Genomic DNA, 23,886 nt, shown 5'->3' with positions numbered 1-23,886 from the left:
CTCAAAATACTAAAAATAAAACTATCATCTGATCCCGCAATTCTATTTCTAGATATACATCCAAAAGTAATGAAAATAAGATATCAAAGAAATATAAGCACGCCCATGTTTATTGCAGCATTACTCACAAAGGCCAAAATATGGAAAAAACTTGTCTATTTATGATAAAAAAAGACAAGATGTATGTATGTGTGTATGCAACAATGTAGATGGGCAATGCTAAATCAGAGAAGTCAGAGAAAGACAAATTTTATATGTTATTACTTACATATGAAACTGAAAAAAGCCAAACTCACAGAAACAAAGAGTAGATTGGTGGTTACCGGGGACTAGGGGGTGGGGATTGGGGAGATGTGGTTTAAGGATACAAACTTGAAACCAGTAGATAAGTCAGTCCTGATGATCTTAACACAAAACATGGTGATGACAGACAATAATGTATTTATAAACTTCAAAGAGATGAGAGACTAGATCTTAATTGTTCTCACCAGGAAAAAAAAAAAAAAAGATAATTCTGTGATATAACAGAGTGTTAGCTAACAAGGGCACCTGGGTGGCTCGCTAGTTAAGCAACTGACTCTTGGGTTTCAGCTTGGGTCATGATCTCAGTGTCCGGAGATCAAGCCCCAGGCTGGGCTCCATGCTCAGCTTGGAGTCTCCTCGAGATTCCTCCTCTCACTGCCAGCCATGAGTTTCCTTCTAAAGTAAATAAATAAATAAAATCTTTAAAAAAAAAAAAAATGTTGGGACACCTGGTAGCTCACCAGTTGAGCACCTGCCTTCAGCCCAGGGCATGATCCTGGAGTCCCGGAACTATGTCCCACATCAGGCTCCTTGACATTGGTGCTTGCCTCTCTGCATGGAGCCTGCCTCTCTCTCTCTCTGTGTGTCTCTGCCTCTCTCTGCATGGAGCCTGCCTCTCTCTCTCTCTGTGTCTCTGCCTCTCCCTGCATGGAGCCTGCCTCTCTCTCTCTGTGTGTCTCTGCCTCTCTCTGTGTCTCTCATGAATAAATAAATAAAATTTTTAAAAATAAAATTTAAAAATTTAAAAAGTGCTAGCAACACAACAGTGGTAATCATATTGCAATATATAAATGTATCAAATCAATATGTTGTATACCCAAACTAATGTAATAGGTCAATTATATTTCAATAAAAATTTAATTTTCTTAAAAAAAAAAAAAAGTCACATCATTTTGCCCCTACACTTACCATTTTATTGCACATCCTAATACCCAGCATTATAATAGCCACCAAGCAGTAGTAGTAGTAGTACCATGTGCCAGACCTTGTCCTGAGCACTTTGAAATTTTTTTATGGCAATAACCCTATAAATTAGGAACTATTATCCTCATATTGCACATGAGGAAACTAAGGCAAACGAAAGTTAAATAAGTTGTCCAAAGTTATAAAGCCAGTAAGTGGCAGAGCAAAATTTTGTACCAAGGCAATCTGTTCCCTCCCAAATCCATGCTCATAACCACTACTACACTTTATTACCTATTAATCATCTATTTTGATGGGGAGAGGGTCATTACAATTAATAAGTATATTCCCCATCCAAATATTTAGTCTAAAGGTCTTATTCTGTACTTCATTTTCTGCCTAAACAGCTCTTTTTTCTACATTCTCAAAAATACTGCATCAAATGTATGTTTAAACTCCATAGATATGTCCCTTGAGTCTTCATTTATGTCTTTCTTCTTAAACACCTTCTCAGGCACCAGGTGTCTGAGCAGCATTTCCTACAGCTGTGCTGGAGTTGCTAGAGGGAGCCCGCCCTCTAGTGGTCCCATGCTGATATGCAGCCAGATTCAGCATTCACAGAAAGTGCTCCAACGTTCTCTTTCCTATTACAGGTTCAGTGGCAGGGCCCACGTAAGAAAAAATATTAAAAAGCAAGTAACCCATAATGGGTCTTAACCATTACTGTATTTAATTGAGTGGATAAAACGATCCTCAGGCTGAGAGGGCAGAATAAGAGGTCACTCTGGACAATTATTTTACTCCCAGCTCAGATACAGGCAATTCAAGTATACTAGAGCTTTATAAAAACATACTACCCCTGTATCTTGATGTCTTTCAAAAGGGGACTGAAAATCACTACTGCAAAATCTGAAATAAATGCCAAACTATAAAATTGCTGTGAAAACAATCACAAGCCTCAGGTTCAAGGGACCTGGAAATAAAGATGACTCTTTGCTTTGCTTTTCTCAAGAGAATATGCTCCTGAGTAGACGTCCTACAGTCACAAACCATATGTATTCTCTTCGTGTAGTTAAGAAGCAATAACAGAAATGGATTTTCAGAAGCTAGAAGATAACACATAACCAAAATGTAATGTAATCTAAGTTACAATAAAATGAGACAGCTAAAAAAAAAAAAAAAAAAAAAAAAAATGAGACAGCTACCAAACCTACCCACAGCTGTGTTTTACAATATCATTTTTCTTTTCCCAGGTCATAGGGTTTATGTACCCAAGTAAAATTTTTCTTCATCACTGCTTTTCTGAACCCTAAAACTGACAGACTCTGGAGCACATAAAGATTTTCTGCAACTATGACAAGGCATATAAGGAATGCTTAACATCATGTAGCTAGAACAATCCTGAGAATGAGTAAAAGAAGGAATATACCCAACTTATTGATTTCTAGTCCTTCTTCACTGAAATCACTATTAATTCAACAAGTATTTAATAAGCACCGACTATACAAAAAGGTATTTGGAAAATACGGTGAGTAAAATGAAGACATGGTCCTTATATTCAAAGAATCTACAAACTAATAAGAGAATTTCAACAGCAACCCAAATAAAACAAAGAGATCATTTTTTCAGACCAGGAGGATAGGTAACATTTCATGAAGTAGTATTTGCACTAGCTTTATGAAATGGAAAGGATTTCAACAGGCAGGAAGATACCCTAGATAGAGGGAATTTTAGCAAGCATTCAGTGCTCACAGTGCTAATGGCATCTGAAGAATGACTAGTACCCTAGTCTCAGGAGCATACTGTGAGTGGAAGGGAAAACAGAGTTGAGGATGAAATGGTACTATGGGTTTTATTCTGTAAGCAAAGGAAAATCATTAAAGACAATGAGTCACGGAAGAAAAGGCACGAGCAGGGCTGGGTTTAGGAAGAGGATTTCTGGAGGCAACAGGTAAGCTGAATTGGAGCTAGAGAAAAAGAAAGGTAGAGGCAAGCCACCTGTCTAGAAGGTTATCAGAATGGAGGAAATGGAGTAATAAACGTTCACATTACAACTGTGAAGGGAGATACAAATGTTTAACTGAGGGGACTGAGCTATAAAAAAAAAAAAAAAAAAAAAAAAAAAGATTGTCCAATTTTTCCCCAAATAAAACCTGAGGTTTATGATACACTTCTATCAATGACGGTGCCTCATAGCCTCAGTAATGATAAGAAAGGCCATGGTTAGGAAAGCCATCTAGGCTCTACTCTAGGAGAGCAAATGGAGGAGGTGCATCAGAATCTCTGGAGGGAGCAGCATGTTATTTAAAAAAAAAAAAAAAGGAAGAAAGAAGGCTAGCACATGTATCATTCTGATTCACCTTCTGTGAAAAATCACTGAATGAGAACTCCAAGATCCTTCTGGGTTCCAAAGTTTATGGTTCTGAATCAGTTCCACCTCTTACACTGACTCTCCTCATTTATGCTGATGATAGTTCTGGAATATGAGAGGTGGCCTAAATCATGAAGACAATCTGAAGCAAATGAAGTGAACTGTACCAGCAAATAAATAACTCATATAAATGATCTGTATAAGGAGTGCTCTGTGGGTTTAGAACCATGAGCGTACAAGTCTAACCCGAACTTAAAAGCCCTATTTCTTAAGAAAAAGAGTAATAGATATAAAATGTCTGTTTATTACCTACTGGTCCATTTATATTGGATCAGTTATATTAAAAAGGCACTGAAATAGGCAAACCAAAAGATAAAGGAGACACTACCTTTTTCCACATTTTTAATTACCATTATTGCACCAATACAGCATACGCTTTATATACATATATTTTAAATTTCATTTTTAATTTCAGCAATTCAAATACATAATATATTATCATCTTGAGAATACAAAGAACACAACATGGAGGAAGATTGAGAAAATAGGTTCCCAGTAGTTAGTCACTAGTGATTCTATAGAACTTTCCATTTAGTGTTTTCTATTCGAATTTTAAAATGTCCTGCCATGGCTCTGTAAGAATAGAGCTGCCTGGAACAGGAGGCAATGAAAAAAAAAAAAAAATGGACCCAAAGTTAAAAAGTCAAGAAAGAAATCCAGAAGAGAGAATGCATTTTGAAACTAAACATAAGACTCCCTTCAGTCCGAGTGTACACATCCAAAGAAGTTCTAAAGGAAGAAAAGATATCCTCCCAGTTCATTCTAAAATTGCCCATTAACGAACAAAATAGATAGTGCCCATTCATCTAAGAAAGGGAACTCTCTTCACAGCATCGTAAAAGGAATGGTGGGGTAGAGGGAAGGGAAAGTGGTGGGAGAGTAAGTTGCTTCTGAGATGCCCTAGGTGACAATGTATCAAAGCCATCACTCAGGCAAACCTCTCACAGCTAGCTTCATGGACTCTCCGAATTCCTTCATAAATGATGATGTATGGAACAGCAGCTTTCTACTATTGAAGAGCTAGATGGACTGAAAAATAAATGTTTATGGAAAGGGGCCAGATACCCAGGCAGCAAGGCAACGTGGGTACTGAAAGAGAGTTACGTGCTTTCAACCCCTCTGCTCTACATATCAGGTTAAAAACTCTAAACCCTTCAACTTCAGGTCAAATAATAGGGCAAATACAAAGTAATGCCACACTTCAAATGCAGCAACTAGATGGAGCTGCAAGAAAGTAAACACTTCTCTACAACCTAACTTGGGAAACATGGTCCCCTGAATCTCCTTCATCCAAGAGACCCACTAGTCAACGATGTTGCACCATTCAACAAACAAAAGAACAGTGAAAGTGCCACCGACAAAACCCTCTTAGCATAGGAAGAAACATGTAAACACATGACAGGGTGATGGAGCTGCACCCAGCACTGGATATTCACTGAGCAGGATAAGCCTGAAGGAGGATATATAACAGAGACCCAGGAAACGGGTCTCTCTTCATACCTATCCCAATCAAAACTCTGAATTTGTAAACACTGAGGTCACTCAGTCCATTTTTAGGGTCTTAGGTTAATGGAAAAGGAAATCTCAAGGTTTCTGTCTCCCCTGAAATTGCTAAATAGGGCTTCACAAAGAGGCACACAGGGTCATGAGATGATTCAGAATTAAGTTAAAGAATTGAAATGATGGAGAAAAATTTTACAGATGGTAGAGTTCATTCCCCCCTCAAAGAGACATGGCCTTCTGGGCCCTGCATAGTCAGCCACAAGTATGATAAGACCCACTATTCCCCTGCCTTACTAGTGAACAGGAGATAAGGACATACTTTCTTGGCTGTACAGCAAGTAACAACATAGGGGAGTGACATAAACCAATTTGAATGCAATGGAGAAGCTATGAAAAAGATTGTCCAGTAATTTTGGTTCTGGGGAGAGAAGGGGTTCCTAACTTCCCTCACAGATTGGTGCCCTCAAGGTCATTTTTTTCTTCAAGTCTGTCCTTAATGTCCTGCCAATGCTATTCAGAACTGGACCCAGTTGGATGGCTGTGGTGCCTGGTTTGGAACAGAGCTGCAAGACAGGAGAACAGAGAGAAAGCCAAAGAAATTAGGATAGCTACTCCATTCTTCAATGTAATAGCTTCCGAGAAATTGCTGCCCAGAATTTCTAAAACTCTATCTCCAGAAAAGCTACTTATTGAGGCTTGATATCCCACTTCCAACTCCATCCTACAGCTTTCTTACCCCACCATCCCCAGCACTCCTCTACTTCCTTACCTAGAATTCCTGCCAAGCACTCTGTATGACCTGCAAATGCCCTGCTTTCCCAGAACAAGATTTCATTTGACTGTAACATATCCTCTGTACCCTGAATGAGAGTACTGTGGTTTCACTAGGCTCATACCTGGATGCAGTGCTAAAGTCTCCCCACAAGTCATTGCTTGCAGAAACTGGAGCTGGTGCTGATGTCGGGACAGGAGCAGGAGAATCCAAATCTAAGAGGATATCTGAACACACAGTAAAGAGAAAAAAAAAAAAAAGAAAAAGGAAAACATAAAAATCTTAGAAATAAAAATGTATTATCAAACAAAAAGCTATATGCAAATGTTCACAACTTTATTTGTAATAGACAAAAACTGGAAATGACCCAGATGTCTTTCCATGAGTGATGGTTAAATATGCTGTTGTATGTCCACACCATGAACCACTACTCAGCAATAAACAGAAACTATTAATATACACAACTGGGATGAGTCTCAAGGAAATTATGCTGAGTGGAAAAAGCCAATCCCCAAAGGTTACGTACTCTATGATTCCATTTATATAACATTCATGAAATGATAAAATTACAGAGATGGAGAAGAGTTAGTGAGGGGGTGTGGGGCAGGATGCAGGAGGTAGGTATGGTTATAAATGGATGACATGAGGGATCCTTGTACTGATGGAGCTGTTCTGTTTTCTGATCATGGTTTGTACTGATGGAGCTGTTCTGTTTCCTGACCATGGTGATGGAACTAGGAACCTACACACGATAAAAGTGCATAGAACTAAAAACACACACATACACACAAATGAGAATACATAAATCTGGTGAAATCTAAATAAAATCAGTAAATGGTATCGACATCAATTTCCTGGTGATATTTGACTTTAGTTTTGCAAAATGTTATCACTTAGGGGAACGAGGTAGAGGGAACAAAGGATTTGTCTTATTTTTTACAACTTCATGTGAATCTACAATTATCTTAAAAATAAAAACTTTAATTAAAAAAATAATAAATCTTAGACATTATCCCTGGAGAAACTTATGAAAAGTAGGATATAACCATTTTTACCTCAAAATTCCAGAAAGAGAAAGTTTATTCTTAGCAATCAATGATATAAATGCTCTGCATCCCCACAATACATTAGGCTAAAACTCCAGATTCTACTATCTACTTCTCTAATCTTTGGAAAATTTCTTTCCAAGTTCTAATGTTCTCATTCTCAAAACAGAAATAACTCTATTCTTTTTCCCACCAGATAGTACAGAAGAGTGAAAATATATTCATAAACCCAGGTGCTGTCTAATTTTCTCCCAACTGCCTTTGTGAAGAAACAGAAAAGATTAAAAAATAACATTTACTAAATGGCTACTATGTTTCATGGATCACGCTAGGTGCTGTCACATCATTTAACCTTTACAATCCTGGGGCAATTTTAAAGTCTCCATCTTGAGATAAGGATATTCAGACCAAAAAAATTAAATAATGTTACTAAATCCATTCAGATATAAAATAGCAGAGTTATGACCAAAATCTTAGTCCATCTGATTCTCAAGCCTACTAGCGTCTAACCAAGGTACAATGAAGAAATTAGTCTTTTTAATATCTATTCATTTTCTGACAAAGAACCTACCAAATACCATGACTCTCAGTTCATTAGAAAAGTTTTAATTCCTTACTAGAGGCTGCAAGAATCACCTTGTCAGTACCAAGTGCCATTTATTAGCAAAAACATCAACTCTCTCTTTGGCAAAGAGGTGCTACCCAATTAAAACCTAAGATACGATGATTCCTCAAAGTTAAAATTAATATAGATTTACCTGCATCACTACCTCCATGGTTAGATTTTGGAATGGGTGGTGGAGTGACATGATTGCTGATAGCAACTGAGGAGGATGGTGGGGGAATAGTGACTTTGCCTCCAGGTGGGGGTGGGAGCAAGCTTAAACCCCCAGCCCCTGTGGTCTTGGGCTTAGAAACACCTCCCTTCTTGGTTGTAATGTTCTACAAAGAGAAAACAGAGAAGAGAAAGAAAAAGTCACAAGCTTATTATAGAAATAGAGGGAGTAGGGGAAAGAAACCATACTTACCCCAATACTCAACTTGATAGTCTGTCCTTCCTTGAAGCCCAGATCCAACTTGGGACGATTGTCCATTTCCTGAGATTCTTTGGAAATCTCAGATTCCTGCTTTACCCACCTTCAGTAAAAGAGTAAATTATCTTAATTTGGGATCACCTGAAAGCAGAGTCCAACACACAAATTTGAGTGTAACTAACTTATGTGAAACAGGATTCCAGAAAGCAGAGTGAGGGAACATTAAGAATGAGGAAGGAAAGGAAGAAAAGCCAAGAAAGAGGGCAACAGGGTTCAGTATCACTGAGGAACCACATAGAATACATATTTAAACCTGTCCCTCCAGAGGGCATTTAGTTGCCAATTCCCATAATCCATGTTTAAGGGCTGCCCCTGAGGAAGTATTAATTCCTCAGTCCTTCCAGGCTGCATCCCTGTGCCAACTGAGTGGATTTCCACAATTTCAGAGTTCTGAGGCAGAAAAGCAGAATTATGCCTATGCATGCCCTTAAAGTAGGAAGTTGACAGTGTGCATGGTGCTATGCGTTACCACTGTGCCAAAACCAGGTGGGCTGAAGAAATTTTATCACAGAAATAAAACATGTCAACTATACAACGTAACAAAACTGGCACACAACTCCCCAGAAACCTCCCATACAGCCCTGTTTCTGTATGCTCCTCTCAGCCACTTAAAACCAAGTGCCAATTCCCCAAAGATAGGAGTAAAAGCATCTCAAAACACTGTACAAGGAACCAAAAACAGATTCCAGGCTACAAGGAAAGAACACATAAGATAATGTAAAGAAACAGTAAATGGGAAGTTCCAATGCATAATGAACTAGCTGACCAAATACAGAAACCAGGAGGTAAAAGAAATAGCGTCCATTCAATTGAGAAGGAGTTCCAAAACCTTTTAACCAGGTAACTAAAGGACAAGTTTCACTCACTTGAAGTGATCTTGCAAGGAAACGTTAAAGTCAAAGGCATCACCCCGATCTGTGAAGCCAATGCCAATGAAAGCACTACGCCCTGTGAGAAAGACAGAAATACTCACAATAAGTATCCCTTAGGGAATATTGCACCCAGTGAAAATTAACAGTTGCCTTAACTAGATCAAGTCCGTAAATGTGAAACATTCTTTCACAGCCCAGGAGACCACGAACTACATGCATGCAGCCCAAGGGCCAAATGCTGCCATCTTTATAAATAATGTTTTACTAAACACAGTTACCCCAATCTGTATTAAATACTATCTATGGCTGCTTTCATACTACATCAGTAGAATTGAGTAGCTACAATAGAGAATGAAAATCTAAAATATTTACTATCTGTGTCTTACTAGAAAAAGTTTGCCAACCTCTGATACAGACTACGGAAAAGAGAGAATGATTGCCCTACACATAGGTGACTTAAGGCAATCCACCAAAACCCACTACAAACAATGAATGAATAGGCAATATGTATGATTTCTTTGGTTAGCTAGATATTTTGATTTATTTATGTCTACGTATTATCACGTCTTGAACTTGTGTTCGTATCTATTACAAATAACATGTTAATCCTTGTCCTTTAGCAGCTATAGTTAACTGTGGAGAAAGGGGAGGAAAAAATTAGTAAACTTAAATACGATAAATGCAACTGGGACACACTTTCATTGAAGTGTATTACCCATCTACCTAATCTCATGTCATTCAAAATCCCAGATTCCTTACCAGTACCATCCTGGATCCGGATTACAAAGTAGCGGCTGGAATCTGTCACTGTCTCCACAGCAATACCAGGATATTGTTCTACTGGTGCCTGGGCAAAGAGTTCCCCTGATAGGTAAGTAAAAGACTTCTTTAAGCAAAGGGAAGTAAAAATCTATAACTATTCTGTTCACAAGTATTTCCATTCCAATCCCAATTTAAATATACTTACAAAAGTGCATCAAACTAATACTCTTAATATGTTAGAGTCACCAGCACAGATTACCTGAAACTTTATCCTCAAGTTTGATATACGCGATCTTCCCTTTTGAAGTGATTCGGAGGCGACCAGTCCAATCAGGCTGATCTAATTTCCAGTCAGATGCCCTAGGATAGGAAAATAGGAAGCCTCCAATTCACGTCTTTAATTACTAAAAATCTATACAGAATCATTTGCCATATTTGTTTCACTGTCCTGGGTTGCTTACTGTTTCTACCTGTTAATCAATAAGAATAACTCACAATCCCCTCTATAGAGGGTCACTGTTACATATAGCCCAAATCAGATAAATCCTTACTACTTAAGTATTGGCCAATAAACATCAATAAAAACATGTTAAGTACAAACACAAGCAATTTTTTTAAATTACCATAATGATAACTATTTCCATACCACAGATAATAATTTATATAAACAGTGTTTTACTGATCAGGTAACAACAAAGTCTACTAAAGGAATTATAGTGGGTAATAGAAGCCTTCCCAAATCCCTAAATGTATTATCTTTCACTGAATTCAACCAATATCTACAGAGTATTAAGTCAGAGACACTGTTCTAGGTACTTGGGATACAACAGTGAATGAACAAAATAAAAACTCGTATCCTCGTGAGGTTTACAATAGAAAACAAACAATAAAAAAACATTAAAAATAAGTAAGACAATCAGTATCTCAGAAGATGGTTAAGTGCTAAAGTAAAAAAATGTAGAGGCAGAAAAAGGATATTGGGAGGGTAGTACAAGAGCAAACAGGTTGCAGCATTCAAGAGGGTGGCTGGGGAGGACTTATTCATAAGGTGAAATGTGAGTAAAAATGTGAAGGAAGCAAAAGTTACTTATGCAGATATTGGAGGAGAGGGGAGATTCCATGATTGGAACAATTAGTGCAAAGGTGCTATGGTGGGAGTGTGAATGGAATGTCTGCCCTCAAAAAAAAGAAGCTGCTGCAGTAAGAATAAAATAAAGAGATGAGGGGATCCCTGGGTGGCGCAGCGGTTTGGCGCCTGCCTTCGGCCCAGGGCGCGATCCTGGAGACCCGGGATCGAATCCCACGTCAGGCTCCCGGTGCATGGAGCCTGCTTCTCCCTCTGCCTGTGTCTCTGCCTCTCTCTCTCTCTCTCTCTGTGACTATCATAAATAAATAAAAATAAAAAAAAATTTAAAAAAAAAATAAAAATAAAAATAAAGAGATGAGGTGGAAGAGGTAACAGGGCCAAATTTTATGGGCCTTACAAGAACTCTGGCTTTGATTCTGAGTGAAGGAGAAACCAATACAGATTTTAAGCAGAGGTGAAAGATGCTCTTCCTTTTTATCTGAGAGTAATTATTGTTTTAAAGATTTATTTATTTATTTTAGGAGGAGAGAGAGAGGGATCCCTGGGTGGCTCCGTGGTTGAGCATCTGCCTTTGGCCCAGGGCGTGATCCTGGAACCCCACGATCGAGTCCCACTTCGGGCTCCCTGCATGGAGCCTGCTTCTCCCCCTGCTTGTCTCTCTAATGAATAAATAAAAATCTTAAAAAAAAAAGGGGGGGGGGGAGACAGAGACAGAGAGACAGAGAGAGAGAGAATGCACTCGAGGGGAGGAGCAGAGGGACAGAATCTCAAGCAGAGACACCCTACCCCCTGCTGAGCATGAAACCAGACACAGAGCTCCATCCCATGACCCTGAGATCATGACCTGAGCCAAAATCAAGACTTGGATGCTTAAACTACTGAACCACCTAAGCACCCAATCTTTTTATTTAAAAGGATTACTTTGTTGTGTATAGAAGCAATGTAGGGATGTAAGTGCTGAAGCACAGGGATTAAGAGACCACTGCAGTAATCTAGGAGTCATGACGGTGACTAGGAAGACAGAGCAGCAATAGAGGCTAGATTCTAGATATAGTTAAAGTAAAGAAGCAGGATTTTCTAATGGATTTAATGTGAGGTAGAAGAGAGAAGTTAAGAATGACTCTTAAGATTTTAGCCTGAGCAAAGGAGCTGCCAAAAACTGAGACAGAAAGGCTATAGGTATAACAAGATCTTTCTGGGAAGAAAGATCAAGAGTTCAATTTTGAATATGCAGTTTGAGATGTCAAATATATTTTCAAGCAACAATACAGAGAAGGCATCTGAATAGGAGTCTGGAGTTTAGGAAAGACGTGGGCTAGAGATATAGATGTGCATGGAAACACTATACAAAACACTAAATACTCCTTAAGGAAAAAAAAAAGGACACCTGGGTAGCTCAGGGGTTGGGTGTCTGCCTTTAGCTCAGGGCGTGATCCCAGATCGGTGGATCAAGTTCCACATTGGGCTCCCTGCGGGGAGCCCCTGCTTCTCTCTCTGCCCATGTCTCTGCCTCTTTGTGTCTCTCATGAATAAATAAATAAAATCTTAAAGAAAAAAAACACACACTAAATGCTTATAATCTGTGTGATAAATGAATTTGAAAGAAATCTAAGACATTTAAATATGACGAATTTTACAAAGCACCGCATTTGTGATTTTGTTTTGTCAGCATGTGAAAAAAAAAAACAAAATAAGTTATTAATAACTCACCCTGGGGCACCTGGCTGGCTCAGCCAGTAGAGCAACTGACTCTCGATATCAAGGTTATGAGTTTGAGCCCCACCTTGGATGCAGAGATTACTTAAAAATTAAATCTTAAAACAAAACAAACTTATCCCTTAGAAACCTGAAGACTAACACTTGCAAGTTAGAAAGGTAACAGTATATCTAAACAAGAATAAGTTTAACAAGGGGATCCCTGGGTGGCTCAGCGGTTTAGCACCTGCCTTTCCACCCAGGGCATGATCCTGGAGTCCTGGGATGGAGTCTCACATCAGGCTCCCTGCATGGAGCCTGCTTCTCCCTCTACCTATGTCTCTGTCTCCCGAATGAATGAATGAATGAATGAATGAATGAATAAATGAATAAATAAATAAATAAATAAATAAATAAATAAAATCTTTTAAAAAAAGAGAGAGAAAAAATTTAACAATGTGGAAGGAGAAAAATGAAAATTAGCACAGGTTTTGAACAGGATTTATAAGATAAATCTTTGTCATGTCCTCCTCTCTTGATGGCATGCCTCAAAGACGCTAAGTACTTGAATCTGATCCAGACTACAACGCTTAAAGGTCCTGTATTTTAATTTTTTTTTAATGAGTCATTACTTCTATCATGCCACCATGAGCTAAATATAGTGTGCTGAATATATTACAAAGAAGCCTACTAGGTATGTTTCCTGGGACAGGTTCCCTGTCTTATAAGTATCTTGCATGTCTAGTGGCCAATACTGAACAAATTCTCAATAAGTGAATGGATATTCCCAGCAGCAGTTTCCCTCAGCCCTGAGCCTTATTTCCTTTCCCACTCCCAAGACTAGCCTGAGGAATTCTTGGTTTCACTGGTCTTCTGAACTGACTTCACAAATTTTCATTTACCTCAGTAATAAATCCTTACAACCACTATGAAGAATAGGCATGAAAAGCCTATCAGCTCGGTCTCTCTAAATGAAGAACATTTACACAGTAATAATGCCTAACTTCAAAATCTAGTGTTCCTCTCACTACATTAAAACAGACTGTTGAGTTTACTATTGATTTAGATGAGGAGGAGGGCAGTGATGAATATAAAAACAGTTTTATAGGTTGGGAAACTATTTCTTAATCATGCATAACCTTCTCATCGATCTAAATTGTCATTGAAAGCTGAGAAGCAATAGCTTACACTAGGTGATCAAAGTCGTTCATTCCCTCTAATCTTATTAGTCACTCAAAAAAAGTATTCATCCTGCTTCCTAAAAATCCTAGTTTTTCCTTTAATGGCAGCCTAAAGGAGAAGTCATGCTCATAATGTAAAATGGGTTCTGTAAAAAAGATCAGACAGACAAAAAGACATAAAAGTAACATTTATTAAGCATCTATTATGTGCCAAGCATTATGCCCATTTTTATGAAAATTGAGAGGATACTGCAAGGTAATTAGTAGTATATCCATTTTTACAAATAAGAAAACCAAGGGCAGCCCAGGTGGCTCAGCGGTTTAGCACCACCTTTAGCCCAGGGCCTGATCCTGGAGTCCCGGGATCGAGTCCTACATTGGGCTCCCGGCATGGAGCCTGCTTCTCCCTCTGCCTGTGTCTCTGCCTCTTTCTCTCTCTGTCTCTCATGAATAAATAAAATAAAATCTTTAAAAAAATAAGAAAACCACAGTTCAAGTTAAGTGTCTTGCCAAAAGCAAATAAACAGGAATCTTGCTGTAAACAGTGTTCTCTTCCTTCAGTGATAAAATGCCTCTTGGAGGATAAGAAATGTCAATAATAAACATGGAAAACATAGATAACAAGAAAAAGAGGAAAATTAAATTGTTTTGATGGCTCAGTGCAGTTAACTGATATAAGGATAAAAGGCTGTGGATAAACCAGGAAGTGAACACAGAGAATACAGATGGGTGAAAGAAAGAAGGTCTTTAAAAAAAAAAAAACCTGAAAGTAAACAGTTCAATCAATGCTAACCTATGTGATTAAATGTAATCTACTAATTTCTTCCATGTGCCAGATACTATACTAGACCCTGGTACCATAAAATTAGGAAAGACCTCAAGTTGTTCATAACTAGACTGGAGAAGCAGAAGATAGAGCGATTAATTATAATACAGAAAGAAGAGTACTAGGACAGAGATAAGCATAGGCACTACGGAACCACACACAGAGCATTCCAAAGCCAGAATGGAAGTGTCAAGAGGGGCTGATGTCTCAGCTGAATCACACAAATTACTACATGTAACTACCATCAAAAACCATGTTGATTCCTATTCATGGTCAACTTGGGAATCCGAATGAAAGACTGGACTACCTCTTTGCCAAAAGGTATAACCTACAGGGTCTAATGCACAGGTCAGTAAGCACAAAGATACTGATTCATGATGAATGAACCTGCAGTAAGGAGGCAAAATAATGGACACAGGAGGAAGACAAGAGCCAAAATAATACTAAATGCCAAGAGGAAAATCATGATGGTGATGTGGGTCAGAGAACAATAAGAACAATATCTTATATCCTTATATGCTGCTTTACTGTTTCCTAAATTCTTTCACATTATATTATTTCATTTAACCCTTCAAAAACTTCTTTGAGGTACATAACTAGAGCAGGTTTTATTATGATTTTTCCCCCCTATTTCACAGATGAGAAAACTAAGGCTTGGAAAGGCGAAGAGATTTGCCCCAAATCATACAGCTGCAAAGTTTTCAGAGTCCATACTCATATTTTTTAACATGCAACCCAGTTAACATGTTAACTCTTTCCACTACATGACTTCACGACTTCCTACAGCATCCTCAGAACCTCATCGTCATGAGATGATTACATGGTGGTTATTTAGCCCTAGAGAGAAAATGCTGTATTAATTCGAGAGAAAAAGCTATGGGAGAGGTCAGGAAGGGAGGGTGGGAAGGAAAATAGGAAATACTATGTTTTCATCAAGAAAAGATACTAAAAAGAAACACAATGATGGACAACCACTGAAAACCCTATAATCATAACCCCTGCCCACTAGGAAAAGAACTGAAGGGAAAACCAAATGGTGGATATTTGGTAGCAAGACAACAGCACAGAAGATAAACTATCACCTACAGAATGACCAACACAATAATTACCAACAAATGCGCACTGGGTACTGGAAACGTGTGTGAGTGGGAGGGCGGGAGGGGGTTACGACAAGGGTGACAAACTGAAGGACGCAGGAAAAAAACGAACGAAAGGTGATCGGCGATGGAGCAGGCACGGCTGGATGTGGACGAAGGGGAGCAGATGGGTAACTCAGAGGGGCCCAAGGGAGGAGCGGTGGGAGGATGCAGATGGTAATTCTTTTTTTAAAGCGGTAATGGCATTCCACAGTGAGGAAAGACCAGAAAGGCACAGTAATAACAACCCAGGTGGGGAGGCTAGCAAGGTGACAACCCAGAGACGGCAGTGACAAAGGACTCGCAGCGTGCTACCTGAGAAGAAAACTGTCATCCCCGACCCGGTATGCGTGTGCTGCAGTGCCTCGGGGTTAGTACCTGTAACCGCGGTTAGAGGCCCGGGGAGGAATCCGGTAGACGCTAACGTCGGGCTTCACACACAGAACAGACTCGTACTCCAACTCGGCCGCCATTTTGGCTCTGCACTCCGCGCCACCGGGGGCGGGGCATACGAACGGGGGCGGCCGTGAGGGGTGGGGGGGAGTTGGGCTGTACGCAACTTCCGCTTACGCTACTTCCGGGCGAGTTTAGCTTGGTTCCTGAAATTAACCTCCAGAGGTACGGGTTGGGGAAGCCATATTGAAAGCTGGAAACCGTGAAGCTACACTGTTCGCCATCTTGGGTAATGGCAAAACTGCCTTTTCAGCGCGTGATGCACGTTATGGAAATCTCCATTCCCGAAAGGTGATTAGGGAAAAGCGCCATCTTGCTGCGGGCTGGTGCTGCAGTGCTTAGGGAAGAGGTGGGCCGTCTTAAAATCTGGAGAATTTTTTTCTGACAAGAACCACTTTTAACCAGAGTTTCCAGGCAGAAGAGAAGTATTTGCGGGCAGCCCCGGTGGCGCAGGGGTTTAGCGCCGCCTGCAGCCCGGGGGTGTGATCCTGGAGTCCTGGGATCGAGTCCCACGTCGGGCTCCTTGCATGGAGCCTGCTTCTCCCTCTGCCTGTGTCTCCGCCTCTCTCTCTGAATAAATAAATAAATATTGGAAAAAAAAAAAAAAGAAAGAAAAGAAAAGAGGTATTTGCTCGTTGGTAATCCCGAACCAGGTACCTACAGTTAAATATATGATCCAGTTGTAGGCATGGTGGATTTTAACCCTCCAGCGTCTGAATGTTAAAAATGCCCAGCCTGAGTAGTTACCTAGTTGCATCTTTTAATCTCCGTTTTTACAGAACAGCGCCTGTTGAAAAAGTTGGCCGCATTTTCAGTGTGCATTTTGGAAATCTTTTTGGAAAATGTGAACCTCTTAAACTCTTGAATGGGACCAACTCAATTCCTGACAAAGTCGCTATTATTTTATGCCCGCTATTTGGCCCCAGTCCTATTATAAGTCCTATTGAGCTCTTTCCATAAATAAGTTCTTCGCACACTTCACATGTAAACTTGCCACAACGCTATCACTTAGAACCAACTTAATAAGCAGGGTTGGCGGAGGTCAAGACCAAGGTAAGAACTCAAGTCTGTCAGGCTACAAGAGCAGTGGTCTTAGCCAATGTGTTATACTGATTAGTTGGAAACCTGCGTTTAATGATTGCGTACCTGGCAAAGTGATAATCTTAAAATTCAAAAAGACTTATGATATATATCCCCGGCAAGGATGTGGGAAACAGCTACTCTCATCCATCAGTACTGAAAATGTACATTGATACAGCATTTTGAAGAGAAAGAATTGATCAAAATATTGTATATAACTTGCAATTTAGTAAGTCCACTAATAGGTATTTTAGACACTTTTTAAAAAAAGATTTTATTTGGGCAGCCTGGGTGGCTCAGTGGTTTAGAACCTGCCTTTGGCCCAGGTGATGATCCTGGAGACCTGGGATCGAGTCCCACATCTGGCTCCCTACGTGGAGCCTGCTTCCCCTTCTGCCTGTGTCTCTGCCTCTTTCTCTGTTTCTCATGAGTAAATAAATAAAATCTTTTTTAAAAAAAGAGAGATTTTATTTATTTTGAGAGAGGGGGAGAGAGAGCCCACAAATGAGTGGGGTGCAGGGAGAGGAATCTCCAGCAAACTCCACCCTCAGTACTAGAGCGGAACGCTAGCTAGAGCATACCACCTGAGATCATGACCTGAGCAGAAGAGTCAGACTTTTAACCAACCGAACCACCTGAGTGCCCCAGAGACATTCTTATATGCACAGTAAAGTAGGTACAATGTTTATTACAACATTGTTTGTAATAGTAATACAAAACAACATGAACACCTATCAATAGAAAATATACATATTAGAATATATATAACATAAAAAATATTTTTTAAAAGATTTTATTTATTTATTCACGAGAGACACAGAGAAAGAGGCAGAGACATAGGCAGAGGAAGAAGCAGGCTCCCTGTGGGGAACCTGATGCGGGACTCCATCCCAGGACCCTGGGATCACGACCTGAGCCAAAGGCAGACGCTCAACCACTGAGCCACCTAGGTGCCCCATAAAAAATATTTTAAAATATATCTTGATATTAAGGCCATAGAAAAAGATCCAAGATTTAAAAAAACAAGAAAGCAAATAAACTTTCACTTAAAATTTCAGTATCATTAACATACAGTGTCCTATTAGTTTCAGGTGTATAATATAGTGATTCAACATTTCCATACATCACCTGGTGCTCATCACAGCCCCTGCCCCCCTTGATCACCATCACCTATTTCCCATCCCCCCATCCCCCTCCCCCTCTCAACCATCAGTTTATTCTCTACAGTTCAGAATCTGTTTCTGGGTTTGCCTTTCTTTCTCTTTTTTCCCTTTGTTCATTTGTTTTGTTTCTTAAATTCCACATATGCGTGAAATCATTAATTCTGATTGATTCTCTCTGATTGACTTTCACTAGGTACTTTAGATGAATTTTCTCTAATGCTTCCACTTGCTTCTGTTGTCCCTAATCTATTGATATGCTTCAAATATCTCTCATTAAACCATAAGCTCCATAAAGGCAAGAACTTTGCTTTTTTAGGACCCAGCACAATGCCATCTACATAGTAGGCAATACTAATTATTAAATAATATAAGATTTCTATTTAAGTATAATCATTTAAGTATTTAAGTATAATCATTTAACTTACTAGCCACTTCCCAACATTTTCAACTTCACGAACTTATAGTTTTCAAGGTATTCAGAGTGTAGAAGGTTTAAAATGAAAAAGTAAAAGTCCACATCTCTATATTATGAACAACTTTATGCCAATAAATTCAGTAACTTAAATGAAATGGTCATTAATGTGAATAAAGTACTTAAAATTATTCAAAAAGACATAGAAAATCTGAATAGCTCTGTATCTATTAAAGAAATTGAGTTCATAACTGAAAACCTTCCCACAAAGAAAACTTCAGGCCCAGATGGCTTCATTGTTGATCAAACATTTTAGGAAGAAATAATATAAATGCTTTACAAGCTTTCTGAGAAATAGAAGAGAAAAAACAATTATTTTTTATGAGACAATCATTTACCTTGATACTGAAACCAGATAAAGCTATTGAGAGAAAACTATAGGCCAATGTTTCCTCATAAGCAATAATTCTTACCGAAATACCAAGAAATCAAATCCAACAACATGCGAAAAAAGGAGAATGCATCATGACCAATTGGGATTTACCCAAGAATTTAAGGTTACAGTATAGAGAAAAAGCACATAATCATCCCAATGAAAGCAGAAAAAAAAAAAAAAAGAATAGGAAAAACTTCAATAGTCACTCATCATAAAAACTCCTAGCAAACTTGGAATAGAAAGGGAATTCCTCAGTCTGATAAAGGCCATCTATAAAAACCTACAACTAACATCATGCCTAATGATGAAATACTGAATGCTTTTCTGCTAAGATCAAGAACAAGTGAAGAACGAGAAAAGTTTATATGACTTCACCATTTCTGTTAATTATCATCCCAGAGGTCCTAGCCATTACAATAAGGCAAGAAAAGAAATAGAAGTACACAGATTGGAAGGGAAGAAATAAAACTGCCTTGATTCAGATGACATCATTATGTACATGGAAAATCCTAATCCATAATTCCATTATGTACATGGAAAACATACAATTGAGTTTGTTTAAATTGCAAGATACAGGGCAGCCCTGGTGGTGCAGCGATTTAGTGCCGGGTGGTGCTGGTGGTGCCGGGTTCCCTGCATGGGGAACGCTTCTCCCTTTGCCTGTGTCTCTGCCCCTCTCTCTCTCTCTCTCTTTATGTCTCTATGAATAAATAAATAAATAAATAAATAAATAAATAAATAAATAAAATCTTAAAAAATAAATAAATAAATTGCAAGATACAGATACAATAAACTAAAGCCAATTGTATTTCCATGTATTAGTAATAATCAGAAATTGAAATTTTAAAAAATTTACAATAGCATCAAAAATTATGACATACAATGGTATAAATTAAACATTGCTGACAGAAATTAAGGTGGATCTCAATTATTAGGGAAATATGCCATGTTTGTGTATTGAAAGATTAAATATTGTTAAAATGACAATTCTGCCAAATTGATCCATACATTCAATGCAATCCCAATCAAAATCTGAGCAGACATTTTTGTAGAAATCAACAACCTGATTGGAAATGCATGTGAAAATGCAAAGGTCCTAGAATAGCAAAAACAACTTTGAAAATTAATATCTAAGGTGGGAAATCTATGCTATCTTATTTCAAGAATCAATGCACAAGAGTCAAGACAGTACCATATTGGCATAAAGATCACATAGATCAATGTAACAAAACAGAGAATCCAGAATAAGCCTACATCTATAGGGTTAAATGATTTGTTACAAAGATGTTAAGATAATTCAATTAAGATAAACTTTTCAGCAAAGAGTGCTGAAACAACTGGGGAAAAAAAGGAATGACAACCCATATCTCACTCCATACACAAAAATTATCTCAAATAGATCATAAAACTGCACAGAAATGCTAAAACTGTAAAATTCCTAGAAAATATACGCAAATTTAGGGTTGGCAAAGATTTTTAAGATAAAACACAAAAAAACACAAATCATAAAATATTTGATAAATTGGACTTAATCAAAATTTGAATTTTCTACTCTTCAAAGGAAACCATTACCATTAAGAAAATGAAAAGGCAAGCCACAGACTAAAAAAAAAATTCACAATACATATATCTGACCAAGAACTTGTAATTCAGAATACATATATACCATAAGATTACTTTACCCACCTTATCCTAAGAGAATGGCTTAAAAGAAAATTTGACAAAAGCAAAGTTCTGGCAAGAATATGGAGCAACATTCATACATTGCTAGTGGGGAGTTAAAACGGCACAACCATTTTGGAAGTCCAAGTTTTGTATTTTCTTAAAAGTTAAACATACATTTATCACAGGACACATCATTTCAGTCCAAAATATTTATCCCAGATAAATTAAAACATAGGTACCCAAAAAGGCATATATGCAAATAGTCACAGCAATTTTGTTTATAATATAGAATATATTATAGAATATAGAATCTTTTCAAACTATCTATAAATTAAATTAATGAGATTTACTTCCAAAGAATCACCCAATCATTAGGAGGTAACAGAAGTTTAGGAACTTTGAATTAGGAGAGATTTTTAAATATTATTTAACAGTCTTTTCTATGCTTCTTTTTTACTATGCCCAGTAAGAAGACATTTTATATTAGAACCCAGTGCACCTGTATATACTTGAAACAACGTTTTCCCAAAATGATAACCCTATTAAACATGATTGCAGTTTATAACTTTTATTGTGTTCTGATCTATTCTATGTTATTGTTCTCAATCCACAAAACTGATTTCAATACCTAGTAGCACATCCTGACCCACTGCTCACCATTTTACAGGTTAAAGAAAAAGTAATGAAGAAAGACCAAAAATATTTCTAGTAATTACATCATATACTAAGATTATTATTTACATTGTACTCTGATTTGGAAAGAGTCATTGAAAGTTACCAACTGTCCCCTGGCTGTACAATAAAGTCTGATTTTCTCAGCTAGATGTTTCTTCATAATCTTGCCCCCACCTTTCTTTTCAGGCTTACATAGAACCCCTCTGCTCACACCATCTTCTTCTCATTCTCAATGTGTTCTCTAACTTAATCACATTGATACAGTTTTCCAAACACACTATCTTTGTTCATGCTGAACATATTTACATAGACTTAAATTCCTTTCCCATTCATTCTTTGGTAAAATGCCTTCAGATGTAATTTAAATTTCAATTTATCTGAGAAGTTTTTCTCAACTTCCCTAAACCCTACTCTATGCTCCCACAGCATTATTTATACTTAGGTTTTAGTTCTTATCATTTTGCATTCAACTGTATAGGTACAAAGGCAAGAAACATGTTTGTATTTACCCACTATCCATCGCAGTTTTCAGAATGCAGTAAGAACACCATTTTTTTGTTAAATGGATGATCATCTCTATCCATATTTACTGGGATACTTTGTTCTTTCCCAATCAAAATGTTAAATATCTTGCCTGGAATTCACCACTGCCCACCAGTAGGGGGTAGCAGCTACACAATTCAAAAATTCTAGGCTGGAGGCTAGAGTAACTGTCCTAGAAATCAAGCTAATTTTCTCCTGTGTGTGATTTCCCAAATATATATGATTTAACTGAGTTCAGTAAAAGCACTTTTATTAGAAATGACAGAGGCCTCGTCTATCTCAAATTTTGATTACTTTTAGATATATTTTAAACATAAAAATAAAAGTCAATGTTTCTTAACTATTTTCCACCAGTAACATGTTTTTCAGCTCTTTATTCTTTGAGCATATATATAAAGCTATTTATCACAAGGTTTTCAATTCTGATTTACCTTTGCTCAGGTCCTGTTATCTATCATGAAATAGTATTTGTTAAAGTATAATTGTCCTAAATCCTTGGGTTGCTACAAACGCAGTGGTAAAAATTTTAATGAGATTTCCATCATAGTTTATAAATCTTCCTTACTTAAAATGGACCTAGTGACCTTGTGGTTGAAATCTTGCACTTTACATATGACAAACTTGAATCCCAGACTTATTAAATCATTTGTCCAGAGACACAGTTGGCAAGGAAGTCAGGATTGGAAACTCATGTCTCATGATTTACAAATGAACATTCTCTTCACCACACCACACTATTTTAATACAAGAAGCACCAAAGATACTAGTTCAAAAATAGTACACTTGTGTGGTTTTGTATGACATCTATTTTTTTCATTTAATATAAATCATAAAGATAGCTTCACAAATGCACAAAAATAAATGGGATTATTGCAGATTTTTGTAATGAGGAAATGGAAATAATCTAAATGTCCATCAATCTGGAATTGATCCATTCCATAAATAAATAAAGTATATTACATCTATCAGTGAAGTACTATGCACCTATTTAACATTGATATTGGTCTATATTCTCAGATATGAAAAGTCAAATTAGTGAAAAACTAGAAGGCACAAAAAAAAGTGTACTACAAAGTCATTTGTATAAAAAATAAATATAAGGCCTGCCTGGCTGATTCAGTGAATAGAGCATGCAACTCTTGATCTTGAGATCATGAATTCAAGCCCCATGTTGGATCTAAAACTTACTTTAAAAGATAATAAATAAATACATGAAATCTAGACTCAATAGGTATAAAATAATTATGAAACTATAGCCAAGATCATTAATAGGGGCTGTTATTTCTGGTAAATGGAAAGGGTAAAGAAAAGGAAACTGTTCATTTTATACTTTCCTTGTAATAATTAACTTGTAACAGTAAATCAAGAACTATGTACATAAAATTTCAATACATAAAAATAAAACTACATATCACTTATGAAGTCATATTTATGTAATAAAATTATAAAAGCAAGTAGGGGAAAAAGTGATTATCTCTGGGGAGAGAGAGAGATAAAAAATTGGGGGAAAGAGTATATATCTTTTTAAAATATCTGAAGTAAATATAGAATACTATTAAAACTTTGATAAAGCTGATGTTAATTCTGTTCTTTATATACTTATTCATCTGCTTTATTTTTTTATTCATCTGTTTTAAATATGTTATTATAATAAAATAAAGAATGGGAATCCAAGAAGTAAAAATTTAAAATTAAATAATGAAGAAATGGCCTGGTAAATTACCGAGTGATATAAGTGAGTTGCAGAATTACATGTATAATTTAAAATGAACGTACACAATGCTCAAATATGCACACACACATACTTCACATACACTCACAGTTTTTCTCAAAGAAAAACTTTGAGAG

General features: G+C 37.5%; 1 protein-coding gene across 1 annotated transcript; it reads right to left on the bottom strand.

Annotated features, from left to right (window-relative positions):
- Window positions 1-3,964: 3,964 nt before the first annotated feature.
- Window positions 3,965-16,147, bottom strand: NECAP1 (NECAP endocytosis associated 1). Its single transcript, XM_072799139.1, has 8 exons — window positions 15,990-16,147; window positions 9,946-10,046; window positions 9,684-9,788; window positions 8,919-9,000; window positions 7,987-8,095; window positions 7,717-7,900; window positions 6,037-6,139; window positions 3,965-5,703 (listed from the first exon to the last, which is right to left on the bottom strand). Exons 1-8 carry the CDS (start codon window positions 16,082-16,084, stop codon window positions 5,655-5,657), a joined length of 828 nt encoding a protein of 275 aa, XP_072655240.1. The 5' UTR covers window positions 16,085-16,147; the 3' UTR covers window positions 3,965-5,654.
- Between the last annotated feature and the right edge of the window lie 7,739 nt (window positions 16,148-23,886).

This window comes from Canis lupus, chromosome 25 (assembly GCF_048164855.1).
Source record: "Canis lupus baileyi chromosome 25, mCanLup2.hap1, whole genome shotgun sequence".
Classification (NCBI taxonomy): Eukaryota; Metazoa; Chordata; class Mammalia; order Carnivora; family Canidae; genus Canis; species Canis lupus.
The sequence above is the reverse complement of the archived record's forward strand: the minus strand, read 5'-3'. Positions and strand labels throughout refer to the sequence as shown.

What these genes read in the sequence shown, in the direction of transcription:
- NECAP1 (XM_072799139.1), bottom strand. Translation starts at nt 16,084, where the DNA reads ATGGCGGCCGAGTTGGAGTACGAGTCTGTTCTGTGTGTGAAGCCCGAC. An exon ending in GCCTCTAACCGCGGTTACAG is followed by an intron (nt 10,047 to 15,989) that starts GTACTAACCCCG and finishes TTCCTATCCTAG; the next exon opens with GGCATCTGACTGGAAATTAG. An exon ending in CCGGATCCAGGATGGTACTG is followed by an intron (nt 9,001 to 9,683) that starts GTAAGGAATCTG and finishes TCTTTCTCACAG; the next exon opens with GGCGTAGTGCTTTCATTGGC.